The sequence below is a fragment of the Semicossyphus pulcher genome, unplaced genomic scaffold (assembly GCF_022749685.1).
Source record: "Semicossyphus pulcher isolate SPU_LCO1_2020_fin unplaced genomic scaffold, fSemPul1.0.p SCAF_15, whole genome shotgun sequence".
Classification (NCBI taxonomy): domain Eukaryota; kingdom Metazoa; phylum Chordata; class Actinopteri; order Labriformes; family Labridae; genus Semicossyphus; species Semicossyphus pulcher.
Window position 1 is genome coordinate 2,251,529 of NW_027211659.1, and position 21,055 is coordinate 2,272,583.

At 40.6% G+C, this 21,055-nt stretch overlaps 1 protein-coding gene across 1 annotated transcript in view; it reads right to left on the reverse strand.

Annotated features, from left to right (window-relative positions):
- cntnap5a (contactin associated protein family member 5a) overlaps positions 1-21,055 on the reverse strand; it is a 127,909-nt gene that overhangs the window by 91,728 nt on the left and 15,126 nt on the right. The window contains exons 2-3 of the mRNA XM_069663729.1: positions 13,362-13,472; positions 6,591-6,784 (exon numbers count right to left, since the gene is read on the reverse strand). Of these exons, the coding sequence (XP_069519830.1) occupies positions 6,591-6,764 (174 nt within the window). The 5' untranslated portion in view covers positions 6,765-6,784; positions 13,362-13,472. The remainder of the gene's footprint in view (positions 1-6,590; positions 6,785-13,361; positions 13,473-21,055) is intronic.

The window sequence follows — 21,055 nt, forward strand, 5'->3', positions numbered from 1 at the left end:
AAGCAGGATTTAAAACAGGGGCCTTTTTAAAGAGTCTGCTTTGAAAGTATCGTCATCAAACCTAATTTTTTTTTCAAGTAAGGAAAGAAATTCAAGGGGAAGTCTTTGTGCGTTGGTTGTTCTTTGAGTTTCACAGGAGATGAAATGATAAAAGTCCTCATTTCATCTCCTCACAACATCCGCAGACATAAGTCATTTTCACAGATTTTCTCCCCTGGCTTGCACTAATTAGGTTATTATCATCTTGTAGAGGAGCGCCTTCCTGTTGTTTCACACGTTCCTCCTGTGAAACAACAGGCTTCGCTCTGAATGCTCCCACTGAAAGGCAAACAGTGATGTAACCCCGTCACTGAGGTCAGAGAGAAAACAGGGAATCAATTCAGAGAGACAAAGTTAAAACAGGAAGAGGTTTTAAAACTTTTGTGTACAGGAAGAGGAAACATGTGCATTGTGTTTTTACTTTATGTCAAAGCCTGCAGGGGATTTAATTGTGAACCAAGCTTATAGTTTGCAGACGATAAAGCTTCTTCAGACATGTACCGGGCTTCTGGTGGAGTTGGCAAACATCCGGCTCACGGGAAAGAAATATCTGCTGCATGAACAACTACAAACTTAAAATGCAGGGATGGACTACAAGTCGCAAGAGGACGTCAAACAGGTTGCTATCTGCACTTATATACAGACATGTGTTTAAAGAGATTAATAAGAATTTATTATGATGTCCAATGAGAGCCGCAGGGTCCAGGGATTGTATTTCAAACAATAAACAACGCCTCTTTTGGGATACACTGTAAAAATCCACCTCATGGACCAAAATTAGGGTCAGTAAAGTGAAAAAATGTACATTTCTAATGAGCATATTTCTGTGTTTAAAGCCGTTTGTTACATATATTTGTCACAATTTCAACAAAGTTTAAGGAAGTAATTTATGGGGACCGAGATGCTGCTGCACGACACGCCGCCTGTTAGTTAAAAATATCAGACTAATCAGTTTTTGTTTGTTCCCGACATTTCGTTTTTAAATATTGCATCATCACATCCCAGACAGTTTGAGGATTCTCAGCCCAAATTTTCAAGAAGCTAATTTTTCCGTGGAGCTAATTTGGCCCAGCATTAGCTCAGAGTGACTGAGAGCTAACAGTCGTACCAGCAGCTGCTGCTCTCTCATTAGTCCCCCTCAGTTCGGTTTCTGGCAGCGAGCCGTTACCTTTGAGCTTCACTTGTTAAAATGCCAGACGGATGTGAGTTAGAAGCAGCAAGGTCTCGGCGAAAGCTTTAGTCAGACGGCCTGGCTGAGAGATTAATTAAGGGATTGCAGACTAATTGGCTGCCATTCATCCTGAACTGTCTTTAAATCCATGTTCACATGAGCACAGAAGAGTGGGGGTGTTTAAACTGTCTGTGTGAGAGAGCATTTATACACATCAGAAAATATAAAGACCAGTAACATCTGGGTGTTATCTTTGCCAAGCTGCAGAGACTAATGCCTGTTTTGACTTGTATAATATGGCACTGTAGGCTGAGGTCAGCAGCAGTGCCAGGAAACTGCTGTGAGAGTGTTAGCTATGGGGGGATGTGCTGTCATTAGCAGGTGCTAATGATTTTTAACACAAAAGTAAACAACAACAACCACAAACAATCACAATCCAAATCAAAGTCACCACAGGATTTACAAAACACCTCAGCTGTGAGCAAAAATGACTTAGGTAGAATAATTTATGGAAAAGCATCTTAAATAACTGTGAAATCAGCGATACACAACTCCCGCTAGCTAGCAGCTGCCTGACAGCTCTAGCTAATGTTAGCTCGAGGCACACAGCACATGACAGTAGTAGCAAAGTTTCAGCTCACAATGCTAACTGGCAATACGACTGCAGCGCGTTTAGACAGTATTCTCCATCTTCCTCAGGGTCCTCATTATCCTCCATTTTTAGCATCGCAGTGTCCTCCACGTTAGCAATTAGCACCGTCATTGCTGCTAGCGGTTTGTGATCCTCCTCTCTTTTTTTGCGATAACTAAGTAAAGAAGTCCATCAGCTAATTAGCCTTTACACACTAGAACACACAGGCTAATTGTATTTTAACAAGCAACTCGATTTCAACATTTTGTTGTGACTGCTAATCTAGAAACTGCTATGGTATGATGCAATCAGACGGAGAGGAACCAACCAATCAAACCATCAAAGGTCAACGTCATCATCAGTCAGAATAATGAACCGTTGTTACATTAATGAAAAATAAGGTTATAGGAAGTTTTGTAGATATAAATATTAGACGGATTGATGTCTCTTAATGGATTTATCACATCTTTAATTCCATGAATATTTTCTGTCAGAAAACAACAGGGGGGAAGGGAGCTTAGGGGGGCTTAAGACCCGGCTAGCCCGCCCTGTTGGTCATGTCTGGTTGTAATGTTTGCCGAGCTTCAGCAGATGTTGTCTGTTCTGACTGGTATGAGGTGGCACTGTGTTTTTTAATATTTGAAGTAAATATAGCAGCCGTCCTCTCTCTCTCCCATAAGTCACTCAGAAAGGGTAATCACAGGTCATGTTGGTAATATCTGTACATAATGTCTTCGCACAGAAGCTTTATTTCCCTTATCACACATTCTGATATGAGGAGTGACAGTGTGTGCAACAAGCTGTCAGCTACTTATCATGATATTTTTACAAATCAGTCAGTGGATAACACATGAAGGAAATGTGTCAGGAAATATTCAGATTATTTGCTCAGACCTGGGGCTGTGCTTGTATTTATTTTGGGCACGGATTGAATTATGCTACTTTGGTCTTGTTTACATAAACAAAAACACTTCTGGTTAAATATCTAAACCCGCGAAAAAATTATGCAACAGTTTTGCCAGATGGTTCATGAAATCTTAAACATCCACTATCTGGTCTGAGGCTTCAGCAGACTGCGCTGCTGCACAACACACCGGAGGCTCCCAGAATGGGCGTCGTGCACACACACGAGAAGCTCTCCTCAGAGCCTGAAGGACTGTTTGTTTTGTATTTCAACCTGCCATAATAAAGAAGGAAATGTTCACTGTAATTTATTTCTTTAAGCAATTTCTATCAAAGGAGATTTTCGTCCTTCACATTATAAAATTACACTTGCTGTCTTTGAGTAAACACATAAACCCAATCATCCGTATGCAAAATATGTTGTATATGTTTACTCTGTAGTTTGACTCAAACAATAGACAAAGTGTATCTGCTGTTGGGGACTATTTGCAGCCTTGAATTAATTAACATTTGGTCCCTTAACCGCCTGAAGAATACAACACTAGATACCCCTCTAGCTTCATTTCTAGACCTGATGATGTCATAGCGTTATCACAATTATTTTAGCCCAGGCTCCGAAAACAACTGATTTATAACGAAGTCTACATGCATTACAAACCGAGGTGTGGATTGGAAAGACTGCAGCATTAACAAGGCCACAACAAGAGCAAGAACAAGAGGTTCATCTCTGACAAAGTTCCTGTAACCTCAAACCGCAAATCCATCTACACCAGTTTAAAGACGAAAAAGTTGTCTAATGTCACACAACAATGAAAGCTCGAAGTCAATAGTAAGCCATCAACTAAAAGGCCTTCACTGCCTTTACCTGTATTTAATCAAGTAAAATTCATACTCTTATATAGTGAAACCTCTTCTGCATGTAGATTGATGTCGCGATGAAGCCCATCTTTACTTCCAAATTGTCAAATATGGCAGCTTGGTCAATGGCCCAACGAGTCAAATATGGAGCCGTTGTAGGTGCCTCTCTACTGTCCTCATTCCTGGATGCTCTCATAGCTTATTGGTTTGATGTGCTTTGAAGTATTGGGAGTGCAAATTCTGCTTTTGGTGGTCATTTGGGGGTAATTAATGAGCCAGTGTCAAACCGAAAGTGAGTTCTGTCATGTACTATTATTATTTTTGTACTTATTTGAACCCAACCCATAATCTTATTCCTGAGCCAAACCAAGTTATTTTCTGCCTACATATAATAGACTCTAGAACCTGCGACTGTTTAGCAATTTAAACCACTTATTAATACTTGGTGCACGTTCAAAACTCATAAAATGTGGTTCTGCTGCCTCTATTTTTGCTATGTCACTCTTAAAAGTAGAAACTTGAATCACAATGTTCTGTCTATAGATTAAATTATAGATATACAGGATGATTTGAAAGTCAAACCAGACGTTGCATATTGTTGCTAACTTGACCGCAGAGCGCTGCACTTCCAAAACTGATGCTAGCAGGCGACCTGGAGCGTACTGTGTTTGGAGTTTGGAGTGAGAACGTGTTGTACTGAATATAATTTGAGTGAATTATTTACAGGGCTAGGAAAGAGGGATTTTTAAAAGAGTCAGACTTGTCTCAGAGTTAGAAAATGTTATTCAACCTCACAATGTTTTATTGAATCTTAAAGTCCTTAAACTCCAGAAGAACAATCCTCAATGTGACACATATTGTTCACCTTCACATCTCTTTATTTCTAACACAATGAACAAAACCATGCCAGTGGGCAACTACACACTCTGCTAATTGGCCTGCCGAGTCGAAAAAGTCACACAAGAACACTTTAACGTGTTGTCAGCAGCCTTTGACATAACTGGGGCAAACACAATAAAGAATTAATGACATGCGTCAACAAAAGGCTATTTTCTAAGACTGGCAGGCTGGCATAACAAGCTGTGACACTACACGGAGGACAAAAAAAGCACTTTAATAATTGTGTTGACACCAGACCGGCCCACACCTTGAAATGTGTCAGAAAAAGTGAGAGGAGGTGTTATGTGAACCTGACCTGCATGTCATCATTGTTCCCCCGAGAACAGAGCATGAAAGAGAGATATCGTGTGACAGAGGGCTAAATGTTGCTCTTACAGTCAATGCCTGTGGTTTCATATATTCATGGTTACCAACAGAAAAATTGAAAAGCCTCGTGGCAAGGATTTCTTAATGGGAGGTGTTGCACAAACAACCCAATGTTTACGGGCGGGAAAATCCATGCGTCACGTAAGCTGCATACATTTTAATGTGTAGAGCAAGCGCTGGCAATGAACAAGAAAAATATTAAATATTTATGTGTATGGGGGTGTCTGATGAGGATGAAAAATTGAGAAGGGTTCGTGTTTTTAGATTTCCATATGAGAAGAGCAAACGTGCTCATAGATAGCTCTGGATTCAGCGTCCAAAGATGGAGGATTTAATGAGGCTGACATTACTTCCTGCCAAGCACTCAGGCTGGCTAGCTAACGCTCTGTTTTAGAATAAACGTTAGCTTAATGTAAACAGTATTATTTTATCAATATTGTCTTTGTACTTTAGCAGGTTAATTAGTTAAGTGGATGTTTGATCATGCATGAGGAGAGAAAATTAGCAGTAGTGAGAGGACTCTTCTTTTGTAGATTTCGTTAATCAAAGAAGTTAGCAAAGCAACACAGTTAGCACAGTTAGATAGATTGCACAGCTATCATGTGAACCGTGTGTCTTCAAATGTAAAAGTCACAGCTGAATATTAGAACAAAAATGAAAAGGTTTGCCGATACAACTTAGTAACTGACTCTACCAGGATGAGGTGTCAGTTGAGCTTTGTCAATCCAAGGCTAGGCTAACATTGCTGACTCACTGGAGCCACAATTGTGAGCACTCTCTTCCTCATTGACATCTCCTCCGGTATTTGGCCGTCTGTAGAACGGTGAAGGGTTTTTATCTTTGCTTTTACCTTTCCCTCTCCACTTTATCCCTAAATGTCACATGGGGAGTATGTGTTTTAGGCTTGCTTAGATTGCTAGGTAACGTTAGCTTCTGAAAGCTGGAGGCCTGAAGTGTTGAACATCACTCTACACATAATCAGGGTCAAAAACACCAGACCTGTCTGTATTATATTATATTATATATATATATATATATATATATATATATATATATATATATATTTTGGGTACATAGTGAACCAACAGAATTCACTTGTGAGTTTTCCAGCCGAGCTGTTGGGAAGTAACTTCTTAAAAATACAATAAAACATTTATAAATGAAGGCCTTACGATCAACGAAGAACTGCAGTGCTTGCAGTATAACTAAATATGCATGATGAATACACTAATTTCACAGCCGACTTATGATAATATAATTTCTTGCTTTTTTGTTCTAAATATTGATATGGATACTGCAGTTTTTTGGGAATATGATTAGATACAAATACTGATACGGTACCACTGCTTTAAAACGGAGCTAGCTGATTAGCCACTGGAAGCAGGAGGAAACAACCCGCCTGGCCTTGGTCAATAAGAAGTCCCACACAAATTGAACTGAAAAGCAAAAGTTGCTTCCAGTCTCTCTGCTCAGAAAGGAAACTTGAGTTCAAATAAACCAAGAAAGCAAATATTTTCCAAAAATGATGACTGTCTCCGTTTTTTTTGTTATCACAAATAACCAAGAATGAGCCTGAGGCTTTGTTCTTCTACATCTGAGCCTTTTCCAAGAATTTCTTATATGAGAATAAAAATAATAATAATAACGTCTGCCTTAACTCAGCTGTAAACTTCCAAAGTCAAAATAGAGCTGATGAAATCTAACATCCAATTATAGACTCACCCCTACTCCGTCCTCATGTCTGTACTGTTTCCAGGCCCGGCCCGTGTCACTGTAGAGCAGCAGATAACTGCTGACCCAGTCCCAGCTGTCATACCGTCCCTGTGTGGCCACGGCCGTCACCTCCATCTGTTCCCTGAGGTCCACCTGGATCCAGGGCTCCTGGTCGGTCACCATCGGCGACCAGCCTCCAGCTCCTGAAGGACGGCAGGGAAACATTAAACATCGATATTCTCGATGAATAGTGGATTGTTGTGGTTTATGTTGAGTCGAAACTGGGCTCGGATTGCAAGAATGTATAAATTCCTGATAAGTACGAGGATTCAATGGCTTCAAGGTGAAGTTACACTCCAGCCGCCACAATGGAGGTCCTTTTAGAAAACAGCTGATTCATTCTGAAACGTGTCCAGCCAGGCTTAAGAATTTATACACAGTCGAATCCTGCTAGCGCCACAATATAGCCTGCGTTCCACAAGTCACCTTATGTACTGAGTGCTCCACAATACTGAGTCATATAGTGCTCTCACACACTTATAGGTATGCCTGTTATTAGCCCTGTGCTGGTTTTAATCTAGATAAAGATTCTGATGTTTACATGGAGCATTAGAAATCATCCTTCATGCAGGATCATGACAGAAGCCAGGTTGTTAATCATGTTTTGTCTTGTTTCTTACCATTTCAGTCACTATCAGAGACCTTGATGAAGTGTTTACACACCACAGTATTTGGGTTTCTATCCGAGCACTTCAGTTAGCATATCACGGTTTCGAAAAACCGGGATACGGTCTTGAGATAATCCTCTGAAACCAGGATGTTTAAACGTCATAAACACATAACCAGGATACCTCAAAAACACAGGACACACCCAAAGCTCTTTGTCTTTTTGGAAAACAGAAACATGAAAGTGGAATTTAATGTGCTTAAGTACGACTAAGGCTGCACTGGTGCAGTGGTTAGCAGTGTCGCCTCACAGCTAGAAGGTTCCTAATTCAAACCCTGGGCCTTTCTCTGTGGAGTTTGCATGTTCTCCTCATGCATGCGTGGGTTCCCTCCGGGTACTCAGGCTTCCTCCCACAGTTCAAAGACATGCTTGTTGGGCTCATTGGTGACTGTAAAAGTGTGAATGTGAGCATGAAAGGTCGTCTGTCTCTGTGTGTCAGCCCTGTGAATGACTGGTGATCAGTCCAGGTGTAGCCCTGCCTCTCGCCCAGTGACAGCTGGGATAGGCTCCAGCCCCTCGTGACCTTGAACAGGATAACTGGTATAGATAATAATAATTTTTAGTTATACAGCACCTTTAAAAACAACAGTTTACAAAAGGCTTTGACAAACAAGCAACCATGAACACAGTAGGTAACAAAAGATAAAACAAAGTTAGTCCATCTGAAGGTAAAGCAATAGGACAAAAGATGTAAACATGTTAAAACATGGCAGAGAGGAAACAGAGCATAGAGGGTAAAAGGAATTCAAATCAGTGAAGGAAAATAAATTAAATAGGAAGAAACAAAATAAAACAAATAAACACAAACATCACATCACACATGACATTACATGAAACCAAGTTCAAAAGCGAGTTTTAAGAAGTGATTAAAAAGATGTCACTGATGATGGAAGGAACTACTTCTAACCTGTTAGCCTTATTTTGGTCATCTTTGATCATCTTGTTCGCATTCAACAACTGTAGGTCTATTCAAAGCTGCTGCAGCTGTTTCATGCTATTGCTAAAGCTAACACTACTGATGTACAAAAGCTGTTTCTTTCTATCTAAGAATCTCAATCAATCTATCAAAGTTATCAGACTGTTTCTTTTCCTGTATTACGGATTAAGTATGCAAAATGTCGGCTGTTTTTGTTGGCATCTGTAGCCAATGGATATGCTTATGGCTCGGCTGCTCTGGAGCGGGTCAAAGGTTGTTATAACAGGTGGTTTGTTGAGGACAGTGCCCCCGCTAAACAACCCTAGACCCCTTTTTGGCCTTGCTATAATAAATTAATTTCCTCCCTTGACTCAGAAAAAAGGAACCCCTTCCTGACTCGCACATCGCTCCTAATTTGACATCTGCAGTCACTCAATTTTTCATAGATTCACTTTGTAATTTGCAATTTAGTTTCTTCAGTATTTGCACACATGTACATCTTTTTCATCTCTTCAAAATAATGAAACTGTGCCTATAGAAAGTGCAATATATGTCCTGATACCTCAGACTTAAAATGTTATTGCCTTCAAAAACAGCCCACATGACATTTACAACCGGTTGATATTTCATTTTAACATTCTGGTGCTCACTCTCGGAGCCCTACATGGCCATTATGGACCTCCTGCACCTCCACACCACAAGGAGAGACTTCAGGTCACGTCTCCAGGGTCTTTTTAAGTGTACCTCAGACACGATTGAAAACTCGGGAGCTCCTAAGCTTTGGAAGAGCCGCCCAATTAGCTCGAGGTCGGTGGACTCGTTTGTGGATTCTTTCAAAAAGCAGCTAAAAGCCGAACTATCAGAGACACATTAAGGTAGTTCGGAAGAAAGTTTTTTTTTGTGGGTGAGTTTTATTCACTGCAAAATAGAGACAGAAATTCTTAACAAAGATGTAGACGTCTCTCTGACCTGCCTGGGTTTCTGGCCAAGATTAAATTCAAGGTTAGAGGAAACAACAGGATAAACAGAAGCTGCTTTCCGGGCTGAACTAATTCTCTGAGAAATTAAAAGAGACAATGAAACAAACAACCAACTTCTGTATTCAGAGTCAGCTCCGGGGGTTCATCTGAGAGACCTAACTCAAAAGAAGGTTCAAGTTAGCTTCTCGAATAGATTGGTTTATACGGAGAATGGAAATGACATTAGTCTCACAGCCGCGTGTGAAACAAATGGAGGAAAGAAAAAGAACTTGGAAACTTTGAACCTTAAACTGATAAAGAAATGCACTCTGATAAACATGCTGTATCTGTTCTGACTTTTCAAGACTGCCGAGAGAAATAAAACTTCACTTATTGCAATTAACGATAAATGGAGAATAAAACCATAAAAATAAAGATAAAAAAGAACTCGAGCCCGGAGTACCCGGAGGAAACCCACGCATGCACGAGGAGAACATGCAGACTCCACACAGAAAGGCCCATTGCGTCTGAACCGGGCTTTGAACCAGGAACCTTCCAGCTGCACTATAATTACTAGCGATAATAATCCAGTGTCATAAAATTCAACTGCTAAATGTTGCATCCTGTTCCTGCAAAGCTTTAGCTTCCTGTTAGCATCCACACAGCTGAAGCTCAGTGATTGGTCGTTTTGAGCCATACCTAACTTTTAAGGATGATGCTGGTGATTTTATTTATTTTACTTTTCGTCTATAAATCACAGGAAAAGTCCCCAAAAAAATGCACCTCTATCAATGCTCTTCAATTTCCATAATCCCTCCCTGTCAGTCGCGAGAAGCGAGAGTATCTGGAAGGATCCACTACCCCTGGATCACTCTGTTGCGCTGTTGTTCAGCAGAACCAGCATTCACAGAAGTCATTTTGATTTGAAAAAGTGAACTTTATTTTTTGGACTTCAACAGAAGAGTAAAGAAAAAACAGAAAACCCGAAGTGGAATTTTGAGTTGGTCTGTTTTATATTGATTTGTTGTTTTGTGCTTTATATTTTGATTTGCAGCTGAGGATTTTGAGTTGGTGTTGTTCTTGCTGCGTGGGGCTTTGTCATCTATTGTGGGTGTGCATTTTATGCATTCATCTATTGTGAGGTTTGATTCAAACAAAACTGACTGACTGACTTATCTTGAACACCAGGAGAGAAACCTGGCTGGCACCCCTAACAAAATAACAAAATAAAGTAAAACAGAGGCACCAAAAGTCAAACTGTCACCATCTGAACCGGGAGCCTTCTAGCAGCGTGTGACAGCGCTAACCACGACACCGTGCAGCCACAGCTTGTGTCCTGTACAAACACACGTCCTTTATTTAACCAGGTGAAAGCTGCATTTGGACTCTTTTTCAAGAGTGACCTTGCAAAGAGAGCAGCATAAACATTGTTACAGCAAATACACAAACAATACAAACAGACCAATTCAGCTGCCTCACACTGCGACAGAGTGAACACAATACCTGGTAATACTCAATGCTCGCAAGCTCCCTCTGTTTTTAATCTTTTCAAGCTTTTAATTTGTAGTAATGTTTTAATCACCAATTGTCCTCCCTATTTACATACATGAGGGGGCCAGAGTATTAGGAACACCTCTGAATAACATGCAGCTTAGTACAGCCCCACCACCAATGATGACCTTGAGGCTGAAATGTCAGTGAATGAACACGTCTGTGACGGCTTAGAAAAAGGCCGGTGCATTACAGGCAACATAGAAGCAAATCTTATGGCTGAGCTGGTGTATTATATTACATTAGATTTTGAGGTGTACCTAATGAAGTGGCCGATGGGTGTATTTTTACTATCGCTTTATTCCTGGTGATTATTTGGTCTTATTTAATGTTTAGTGAGTTTTATTTATTGATTTCTGGCATTTTGTAGTTGTTTTTTTTAAATATATGATTTATTTTTGGATTGTCAACACCAAGAACAACAATATAACACACAAATAGTTGCGTGTACGACTGAATAAATGAAATAAATAATAATAAAATGAGGTCATTATTTGCAGACGTATAAATGATACTGAGACAAAAACCACAAGAAGAACAAGAAGTAAATAAATGCAATCAAATTTGAATAAATCAAACAACAACAAAGAAAGGACAGAAGACAGGACACTAAAGAAAGAGAAAACATATCAGAGATAAAAAAACATATTAGACATACTGTGTGCTACGAGCATGGGGAGAACAGGACCGGTCAGACATTTGAGCAGAACAAGAGGTCGCTCAGTCAGTGGGGACAACGTCCAGCTGGAGGGACCTGACGTGAAGGGCAGCCAAATTTGAGAAAATATTACATTTGAGCCACGAAGGGAGTGTTTAATTTTTTCTAGTTTCACAAAGGATAGGGCGTTCTTTATCCAACAGCAGTGTGACCAAGTCATCCTTGCATAAGTCCCAAGCAAGTCTCGAGTCATTCGATCCAAGTCTCAAGCAAGTCTCAAGTAATTTTTTCTTAGGCAAGTCAAGTCAAGTCACAGTTTATGCCAAGTCAAGTCAAGTCACTTTTTCCCACCCAAGATCCAGCACTCTTCCCTGTAGTATCCGGTCTTTATAAAGAGAAAACACAAGGTGTTAGCAGCCCGTCTAATAATGATATTATTGGCCAATTTATATAACCTGTTCAAAAAGTATGACAATGAATTGTATCTGTATTATCTTGGCACAGACGCAGCCATGATGATGGTCTGCTCTGAGTAGTAAGGAGTACAACCGATGAGGCTTTGAAGTTGCGTGTTGTCATAGCGAGGAGATAGTCCTCCAATCATGACAGTCACATACCGGGGAGCTTGTTGAGTCGTCCAATCATGATTCCCAGTTTGTGCTACATACTTGACAGTTAGACAGAAACTTGACAACATTTAATTTCATCATTTTATATTTGACAGCTAACATTCAAACTTATGAACACACGCAAGTCATCCGAGTCATCATGCCTCGAGTCAAGTCGAGTCTTAAGTAATCAAAACAGTGACTCGAGTCGACTCAAGTCCAAGTCACCAAGTCCCAAGGGTATGAGAGGTGGAGTGAGGGCTCTTCCAGGGCATGATAATAACACGCCTCGCTAGCAGTGTGAGAGAGGCTACAAGTCCGGCATGTTATGTACCGTAGTTCTGTGTTGTGTTTTCTGTGTGTGTCTCTTCCCTTGCTGCAGCAGGTGATCAGGCTCACCTGTTACCACCTCAGCAATCACGGCAGGAAGAGAGGTAGAGACGAGGCTGCGTGTGTGTTGGACGTCAACTAGTCTCTAGTTTTACTCTTTTTGTGGCAGGAGGGAGTGTTTTTCCTCGAGGCCTTCGGTTTGTTTGTTAGTTGCAGTTTTTTGGCTTATTGTCTTTTTACGTTTATATCAGCGTCTTGTTTGTTTTTGACAGAAGCTCGCTTTGTGTTAAATAAATTTGTTAATAAATTCCTTTTAAATTTGCTTCTACTTTTGTTCCTCCCTTCTTTTTCCTGGGTTTTAATTGTATTGCCGTCTTCGGGGCATTTTTATTTGCATTTTAACAGGCATTTTGTAGTTTTTATACTGCTATTGTTGTTGTTTTTTTAGTCTTGCAGAATTCTATCAATTGTTGTAGATGATTTTATTTTCCGTCTTTTCTGTTTGTTCCTCTGTGGCGCACTTTGGGCTGCATGTTCGAAAGAAAGGTGCTTTATTAAAGAAGTCGAGTAGAACACAAGGACAAGGACAAAAATCCACACAGGCACAATTCACTTTCACGACTTCAGAACAATATCGAGAAGCAATCACAATGGCCGAGAGTGCTTCTTTCTTAATCCTTTGAAGATGCGTTCTGATTATTTCAGGTCCTTTTGTAAGTTTTTACACAAAAAAGAGGCAAAATACTTTTTTTTAATCTTTCCTTGTTCTGCTCTCCCTCTGAGCATGTCTGTTCTGTACATCTTATTTGCAGCTGCTTTATTCTATAAGATGTGATGTGATTTATACGACTGTGAAGCACTTTGTGATTCTGCCTGTAAAAATAAACTGCCTGCTTTTTCTGAGCGGTCCACCGTCTGCTTCTTCTTTGGTTTAGTTGTACTGGTTGCTGCTGGAAAGGCAGGTGGGTGGTGTGTATTCCAAGCGCATAGAAATATTGATTCAATGCAAGAACATCCCTTTCTGTACTCACCATCTCTTCTGTTGAGCTTGGCGTTGTAAGCAGCATAACTGACGGAGGACTGAGAGGAGCTCTGAAAGGACGACTGCGGTAACGTGGACACCAGAGGACCATTGCAATTATCTGTGCGGGAAAACAACAACAAAACATGAATTATTCAGAGGCCATTAGCTTCAGAAATGCCCGTAGTTTTTAAATTTGAGTGCATGTATTTCATATAATACTCAAATCGGACTATGTGAGGAGTATTTCTGAGAGTTTCACTGCTCCACACACGTGGATTTATTCAGCTAACAGATATAATAGAAAATGCATCCTTGAGTTGTTAAACACGCTGGTTCAGAGTGCATCTTTACCTGTCGGTGGTGGAGTTTTAAAGCAAGAACTGGGGGGAAAATAACAGGGCTGCCTCACTTATCCACTTCTCAGATACCTCAAACAGTCTATTAACCCACGCAGTGACCCTTGAAAATAGCACAGAAAACGCCACGGCTCCTTTCGGGCGCTTGTCTGCGTGTGTGTACAGTCTGTGTGTGTTCCTTTTAATCCCGCTGTGTGAGAGTACATCACGTCCAACAGGCGGGAGCAGATTAAGAGTGCAGTGATCTAGACCCGTCAGTCTCATCTTCCTCTGATCCACCCCTTGCCCGCCACAATAAGAGCAGCATGTCGTACAGGAGCAGCCTCTCTCTGCCGGCTGTTTGGCTTCACTTGAGTGCCGAGCGACATTAAGGCCTGACAACGTAATGAAAACTGGCACCGGTCTGATTACAATTACCCCTTAACTCTCTCCATCAGCGTGCACTTCTCTCCTCTGAGTGCGGGAGGGGTTTTGTTTTTGGATGCCATTCTACTTTGGAGTTCAGACGGATTCTGAGCACATCTGGAGTGGCAATTGGCCATCCATCTGCTAGCCGAGAGCACAGCAGAACTGACAGCGTGATCTCGTTCTCCTTTTCGGCGTCCCACCGAATTTCGCCTGACCTGATTTGACTGCTCTCATATCGCTTGCCAAGAGATTTCTCTAATCCTGATTTCAAGTGTGACTAAAGTGGATCAAGCTGTTTTGTCCGGACTCAAATTACGTCTGAGCTGCAATGCGGTTGCAGATGTTCGTCCGGGAAATGAGAACAGTGGCATGCCTTCTTAACACCCCACTACTGGAACTGGGGTTATTATGCAAGCGCAGCACCCGCAATCTATCAGAAGTCTCCTAGATCCTTCTTCTGATCCCTGAAGGATAACTCTCACTCTTCCTATCGGCTTTCCGATCCACGTGTCCTTTTCTTGCAGGCTGCATCTGTGCTTAAAGGTTTCAGGTTTCATCCTCCTTCGTTCAAACATTCGGACCTCCATTTAGTTTCGTTGTAAACCTCAGATTGCTGCAGCCCAATTTGAAAATTACAAATATTTTGAGGCCGACCAAAACCTTTAATCTCAAAATCGGATCAACATCTAAAACAAAGATGAAGTATCCCCCATAACCAGAAAACTTAAAAGAGGGCTGAAGGAAATGCAGTCCACAAATCGACTTTTTTAGGCGACAAAATATGTGCAAATAATAAATTGTGAAATGGAAGAATATAAAACTTTTTATTTATTTGTTGTAAACTACTTTTGCAGCCCACCTGCTCTAACTCTAAAGCCGTCGGGGCTGCAGCCCACGGTTTGGGAATGGCTGGAATCAAAGCCTGCGTGGGAGTGGTAGAAACCTGCAGAGGGCTTGTAGGAAAACCTCACTCAAAAGAAACATAGAAGGACATAAAACATGGACTAAATCATCAATACTAACTCAAAATCAGGGTTCAAAACCTCCAATATTTGAAAAAGAGCAACATTTTAGTTAAAAAGCTGAGGAGGAAAGCAAAACTACTTCCTGTATCCAACCAAAAATGTCTCAAAGTCGTGGTTATTGTTGAAAATTAAATGGTTTGGAAATCATTTCTAAGTCTCTTTTTGTTCACTGACAAAGGAAAACGTTAGATTAGTATTTGCACTCTGCGATGTATGATAGCAAACTGACGGAGGGATGTTTTATACAAAAGGAAGATGAAGACTTTCAGCCTGTCTACGTTAATACAAACACACAACCATGACACCTTGATACGCTTCAAAAGGGTGAAAGAAGCAACAATATTTTGTCTGTGTAATGCTCAACTTGATGTGAGGTGAGCTCTCTCCGTGTGCAAACCGAGCTTCTTGCAGACACTGTTGTTGTTTACAGATTTGGTGTTGGGCCAAATGCTGAGCTGTCAGTCAGGGAGACTTATGGATGGAGGATGATTCGTCTGCAAAGCTGTTCCCCGGCCCGTGGGATAACCGAAAATCCTCTGAAGCTGACTCACGATCTCGATGCAGAGCTCAGGGGCTTCAATCTTATAGCCAAATGAACCCAGACGTGCATCCGAATGCATGGACGTAAATACATCCAAACAACCACCAGCCGAGAGGGAACACTTAATCTCTCTTCAAATCATAAGTACATCAACTGCTTTAATGCGTGAGCTTTCAGATTCAGACGCAGAAGTGCTGGGATGATGGATTTTTTCTGTGTCGCCCGACAGAAGGCCGGCACAGAAGTGTCATGTTGACACTCTTGGGTTTTTGTATCACACCAGGAGTTACCACTGATTGTGTTCTTGATAAGAAATAGTAAATGAAAAAGAGCAGCGCCTGCACTCCAGCTGCAAGGTCACACATGGGCTGATAATGTTCTGTGAGAGCAAAATGTTCTTTCCTGGAGCTTTTGTGGTTTAAGCACTTACAATACGAGAATCACTGCTAGAACAGCCAGGGTGGGGATTCTGACTATTCATGCTATATTTGCATTCAATAATCTGTATAAGACTAGAATGAATGGATCTGTTATGTTAGAATAGGTCGTGCAAAAGCCTCAGAAAGGGTAATAATTAGTGGTGCAACGGATAATCTATACAAATCGCCTCCAAGGGTTCAGCATGTACGTGATCAAAGTTTAGCATCATGATGTAAAACACATTTTACTGCCTCAGAGTGACAGTGAAAAGAGACGAAGCAGGGTGTTGTGTTCTGATCCCAAATATGATCCGATCTGTGACTTAAAAACTGTGATCTGATCCAAACCCTGCGTTTAATGATCCGCCGCACCCAGGGTAATGATAAACAGGAGGACACGAAATGTTAGCAAATACAGGAGATCATAACCAAGATTTGTTTGGCAAATATGAAAAAAATATTAATTCTCACTTGGATTTTGGGATATAATAACTTCACCGCCATAAAAAAATCGCCAGTACTGAATTCAATGCATAGTAAAAACCTTTAGAGACATCAGAAACTCAAGCTCTTTATACTGCCAGTTCAAGGCGGGATTATTGCGCCTCTGTTCGGTCTTCTATGTAGAAACGCACGGAGGCGGAATGTTGGGGCGAAGTCGTTCCGCCTTTGAAGCGGCATCGGAGGGAGTAACGGAGGCAGACCAGCGCTGTGTGTGTGTATTTGAAGCACTTGCTGTTGTTTACACCTCGCGCACGTTTTGCTTCCATAACACCGGACCGCAGTGTAAAAATCACACGCTGGGGCGGCTTTATGCTGGCGTTGCTTGGTCCAATGCAGAATGACAAAGGTGGCATGAGGACGGAGCTTTGTTACGGTGCTGAGGTGGAACCGCAGTGTAAGAAAGGCTCATTCCAATGTCACACAATATAATCTAAATATGTGCACAACTGCAGGAAAAAGAAGTGATTTAGAGAGAAATATGTGTTTTAGTCATCAAAAATATGCTCTTAAATCTTAAATAAAATGTAAAATAGCAATGACACCATCCTCAATTTAACAACAGATTGGTTTGCCTTGGTGGAGAATTTCCTCCTTAGCTTTAGCTCAAAGCTAGCTTAAATACAGCTGGTAAAAATGGTTATATGTTGATACACATCTTCAAGAGGGTAAAAAGAAGCAAAGACTAATATGATTCACCTACAGCTCTATAAAATTAAGAGTCTACTCCAAATGTTGCTTAAATCAGCGTCTCTCTCTTCATGTCATGGCCGGCCCAATCCAGATCTGAACCATTGATGACACTGATACTGACACATACTGATCTGTGAACTCTTCCTGAGTTAAAACATTCTGTTGTTTCAACATGAACATGAACTTGTTTTCTTTGCATTGTTGGAGCTCTGAAAAACATCTTTGCTTTTTTTAACCAGTCGTCATTTTCTGCAGATAAAAGACCTCAATGAGAATATTTGATTTGGACGTAGGAGAAAAGTTGTTTACAATAAAACAAAAGTTCATTTTACACAAACAGAAAATTCTTCCAGGAGCTGTATGTGGTTAATATGACTCGATGAAATAGTTTGATGTTCATGTACGTTTAATAAAATAACAGTTAGAATCAAACATAGCGAGGACTCAGGCTTATAGAATATGATAAGTCAGGGTCTTGTAGTTACATAGTCGTTATTCCAACAGAATTATTACCTTTAAAATGACTGCTTTTTAAAGTCCTAGTGTAAAATCAATGCATGCATAAAGCATGTGTTTTTCTTGGCATTTGGTAAGACTTAAAAAGAACCACATCAATATAAAACTGGAATAAAATGGGTCTGTAATGTTAGAATATAGGCAACGCAAAGCCTCAGAGAGGGTAATAATGAACACTGGGACATGAAATGTTAGCAGATAGAGGAATATAAAACACAATTTATTCAAAGTCCATGTATAAAATCAGAGTGTGCATGACGCACGTGTCCTTCTTGGTATTTAGTAAGCCTGAAAAAGAACCACATCCGCATTGTCTAAGTCCTTTATCAGTTATTCTCCTCTCTGCTGTAAGCTGATTGCTTCTCACTCATCACATAGATCTTTAATAACAGCGCACAAACACATCTCTAAACATGTGAAGTCATTTCCTAAAACAGCCGAGCACTGAAGGTTTCACAAAACAAGAGTAAGCGGTGCATCTGTTAGGGACTATTTTCAGCGGCGGATTAATACACATATGGTGCTCTTGTGAGTGTTTACAGCACTCCAACAGTAAATGTGGGATCAATTCAGAGTTAAAGTAGCTGCACTCAACACAATGAAGGAACTTGTTTCAGTGTGACTCATCTGTGTTTATATGAGGACACAGTAGAGCTTTGTGGCAGAGAGGAGCTGCAGTACATCTTTAAAATGTTACTTTATTTTAAAATGACCTCCAGTAAAACATTCTTATTTCTAACGTTATAACAAGGATGGTTTTCTTTTCTTTGCATTTTATTTTCTTTATCTTATCTGTTTCATCTTTATCGTTTATCAAGTAGGTATTATTTTTCATGGCATGTAATGCATGGCATTTTATTTTACTAATATTTATGAATTTGGTTACACTTCTCATCTTTATTATTACAATGGAACTCGTTCTTTTAGTCTATTTTCATGTAAAGCACTTTGTACATTTATATTCCTTGTTGTGAAGAACTTTCAGTTGCATTTCTGTCTGAAAGCGTCCATAAAATAAAGTTTATTTATATTCTCATCAGGCTTGGTTGCACAGACAATAATTAGCAGGTAAGTTGGTTTTGCTCTTTTCAGCCTTCTCCTTATACGCTTTTAGCGATGCCCTCGCACCTTCTAACTATTTAGTCCCAAATAAATGGCTTCTAACACATTTAGAAAGGCATCTACCCTGTCAAGACTTACAAAAAGTCTCTTGCGCCCATTACCTAAAACCCAACAGGAAGTCCACAATATTCTTCTGAATATAAAAAATTGTGAATTTTGGTCATTTTTAGGGGTCAAACTTCGGTGTACAGGTAGAGGAGACCTGGGTGAAGCAAACGTTTCAAAATCTAACCAAAACTCAAAGGGCGTGGCCGTGGCTGTGAACGTGGCCGCGGCAAGCGCTCAAACTTGCATAATTCACCACGAAACAGGAAGTGGTCTGTAACTCGGCCGAACACGTTCCAGTCTGACCCAGACTCTCCGTGTGTGATGAGGCTCCCAGCCTGAACAGATTGATATGCCATTATACAGTGGTACTCATACTTGACGCTACAACCAACCGCTCCAAGACGGTACAACATATCCTCCTCAAATTTGGGTCAGTAGGGACCTAGGACCTTGAGTAAGGTCCGGCACAAAATCTGTGACTCTACCTCAGGAGGCGTGGTCGTAGCGGCGCGGCAAAAAAACAGTCGTCAAATTCTCGCCATGAAATTTCAAGCTGCTATGACTCGGCTGTACATCATCATATCATATTTCATACGTTTAAGAAGAGTCCCAGCCTGTCAATATATAACATTTGCATAATTATATTTGTATTATTATTGATCTGTTTGTACAGAAAATGATTATTAGGATGTAGTCGGATGGATTCTTTGTTGTTTTCACTCTTTGGGTGGATTTGTTTGACTGTATTTTTCTTCCCCAGCCTTGTTCTTTAACTCTCTTCAGCAGCGTCCTGGCTCCTTATAAGAACCTTTCATTTAAAAAATAAGAGACTGCCTCCTCTTGTGGACTATTCACTCCCCCTTGAAGGACTTCAAAGACATTCAGATTCAGAGCAAGCTTTCACTTTGCTCTTTCACCTGTTCATCCTTTTTATCAAAAATCCATGTGTCACAAGGAATGAAAATCCATAACTAACTTTTATTTTGAATTCAAGGACGAGACGCGTCTGAGGAGTGAGACAGAAACACTCCGGCTGCAGCTCTTTCTAGAACGACCCGCTCATCCTCGTCATTGTCAGCCATACATTATTATCAGCGTTTGACAGCACCGGCTCCGTACTGTACACGCAATCTCCTCCGCTCATTAGCAAACCCACCTTAACCTGGGAGCACAAAACAGATGCAGCTCCACAAAGAAATCAAACTCAATTATCACAACAAAGTGCTATCTGCGGCGCACGTGGGCTGAATATTTTAAGCTCTAATCACGGAGGCATAATCGCAGCTGAAAACATCGACGCAGCCGAATCTCATCAACTGCGATCCCCAGGTATGTTTCCTCCCAGGTGTGGAGTCTGAGCAAATGTACAAACTGTGGGATGTGAACAAATGGCAAAGGGAGGTCCTAAAAATAGAGCATTAAGACAGAGGGAAGGCAACGGGTAGCGGGCTACTCAATCAGACCTGATCCTCTCCTCTGTGCGGATCAAAGCCGCGTGATTAAACTTACAGCTGCACGATCACAGAGAAACTCACATGCAGAGCACAAAGAGACGTTCACATGTAATCAGACCGAGCAACTGTGACGTGGGCAGCTTCTAACTTACATAAACACAGAGGTCAGTTGTTTACAGAGCTGGAGGGCTGTAGACATCTGACCAATGAGCTGCTCTTAGTGATCACATGTTGACATCCAGTGCTAAAAATGATCGGTGCATTTATGTGTGTTTTACTAAGAGGTATTTCTCTTCAATGCATCCTCATAAAAAACTACATTACAATTATGTGACAGCTAACACTACTGGTTATTTATTAGGCTAAGATTTAACATACAATTTTTTTTACAAATAATATAAACTTAAAAAGTTAAATGCATTGTGATTCATTAATTGCACCAGTATATACAGGACAATATTCAAAATGCCACTTTGAATACAAGTGCTGTTTACACATTTCTGCATAATATCAGTATCGTTTTACTGTATTACATTTATAACACATCTCAACTTACTCGATATTTCAAAATATAAGATTTTACATTACAAATAAATTATATTTAAAAAATATAAGACA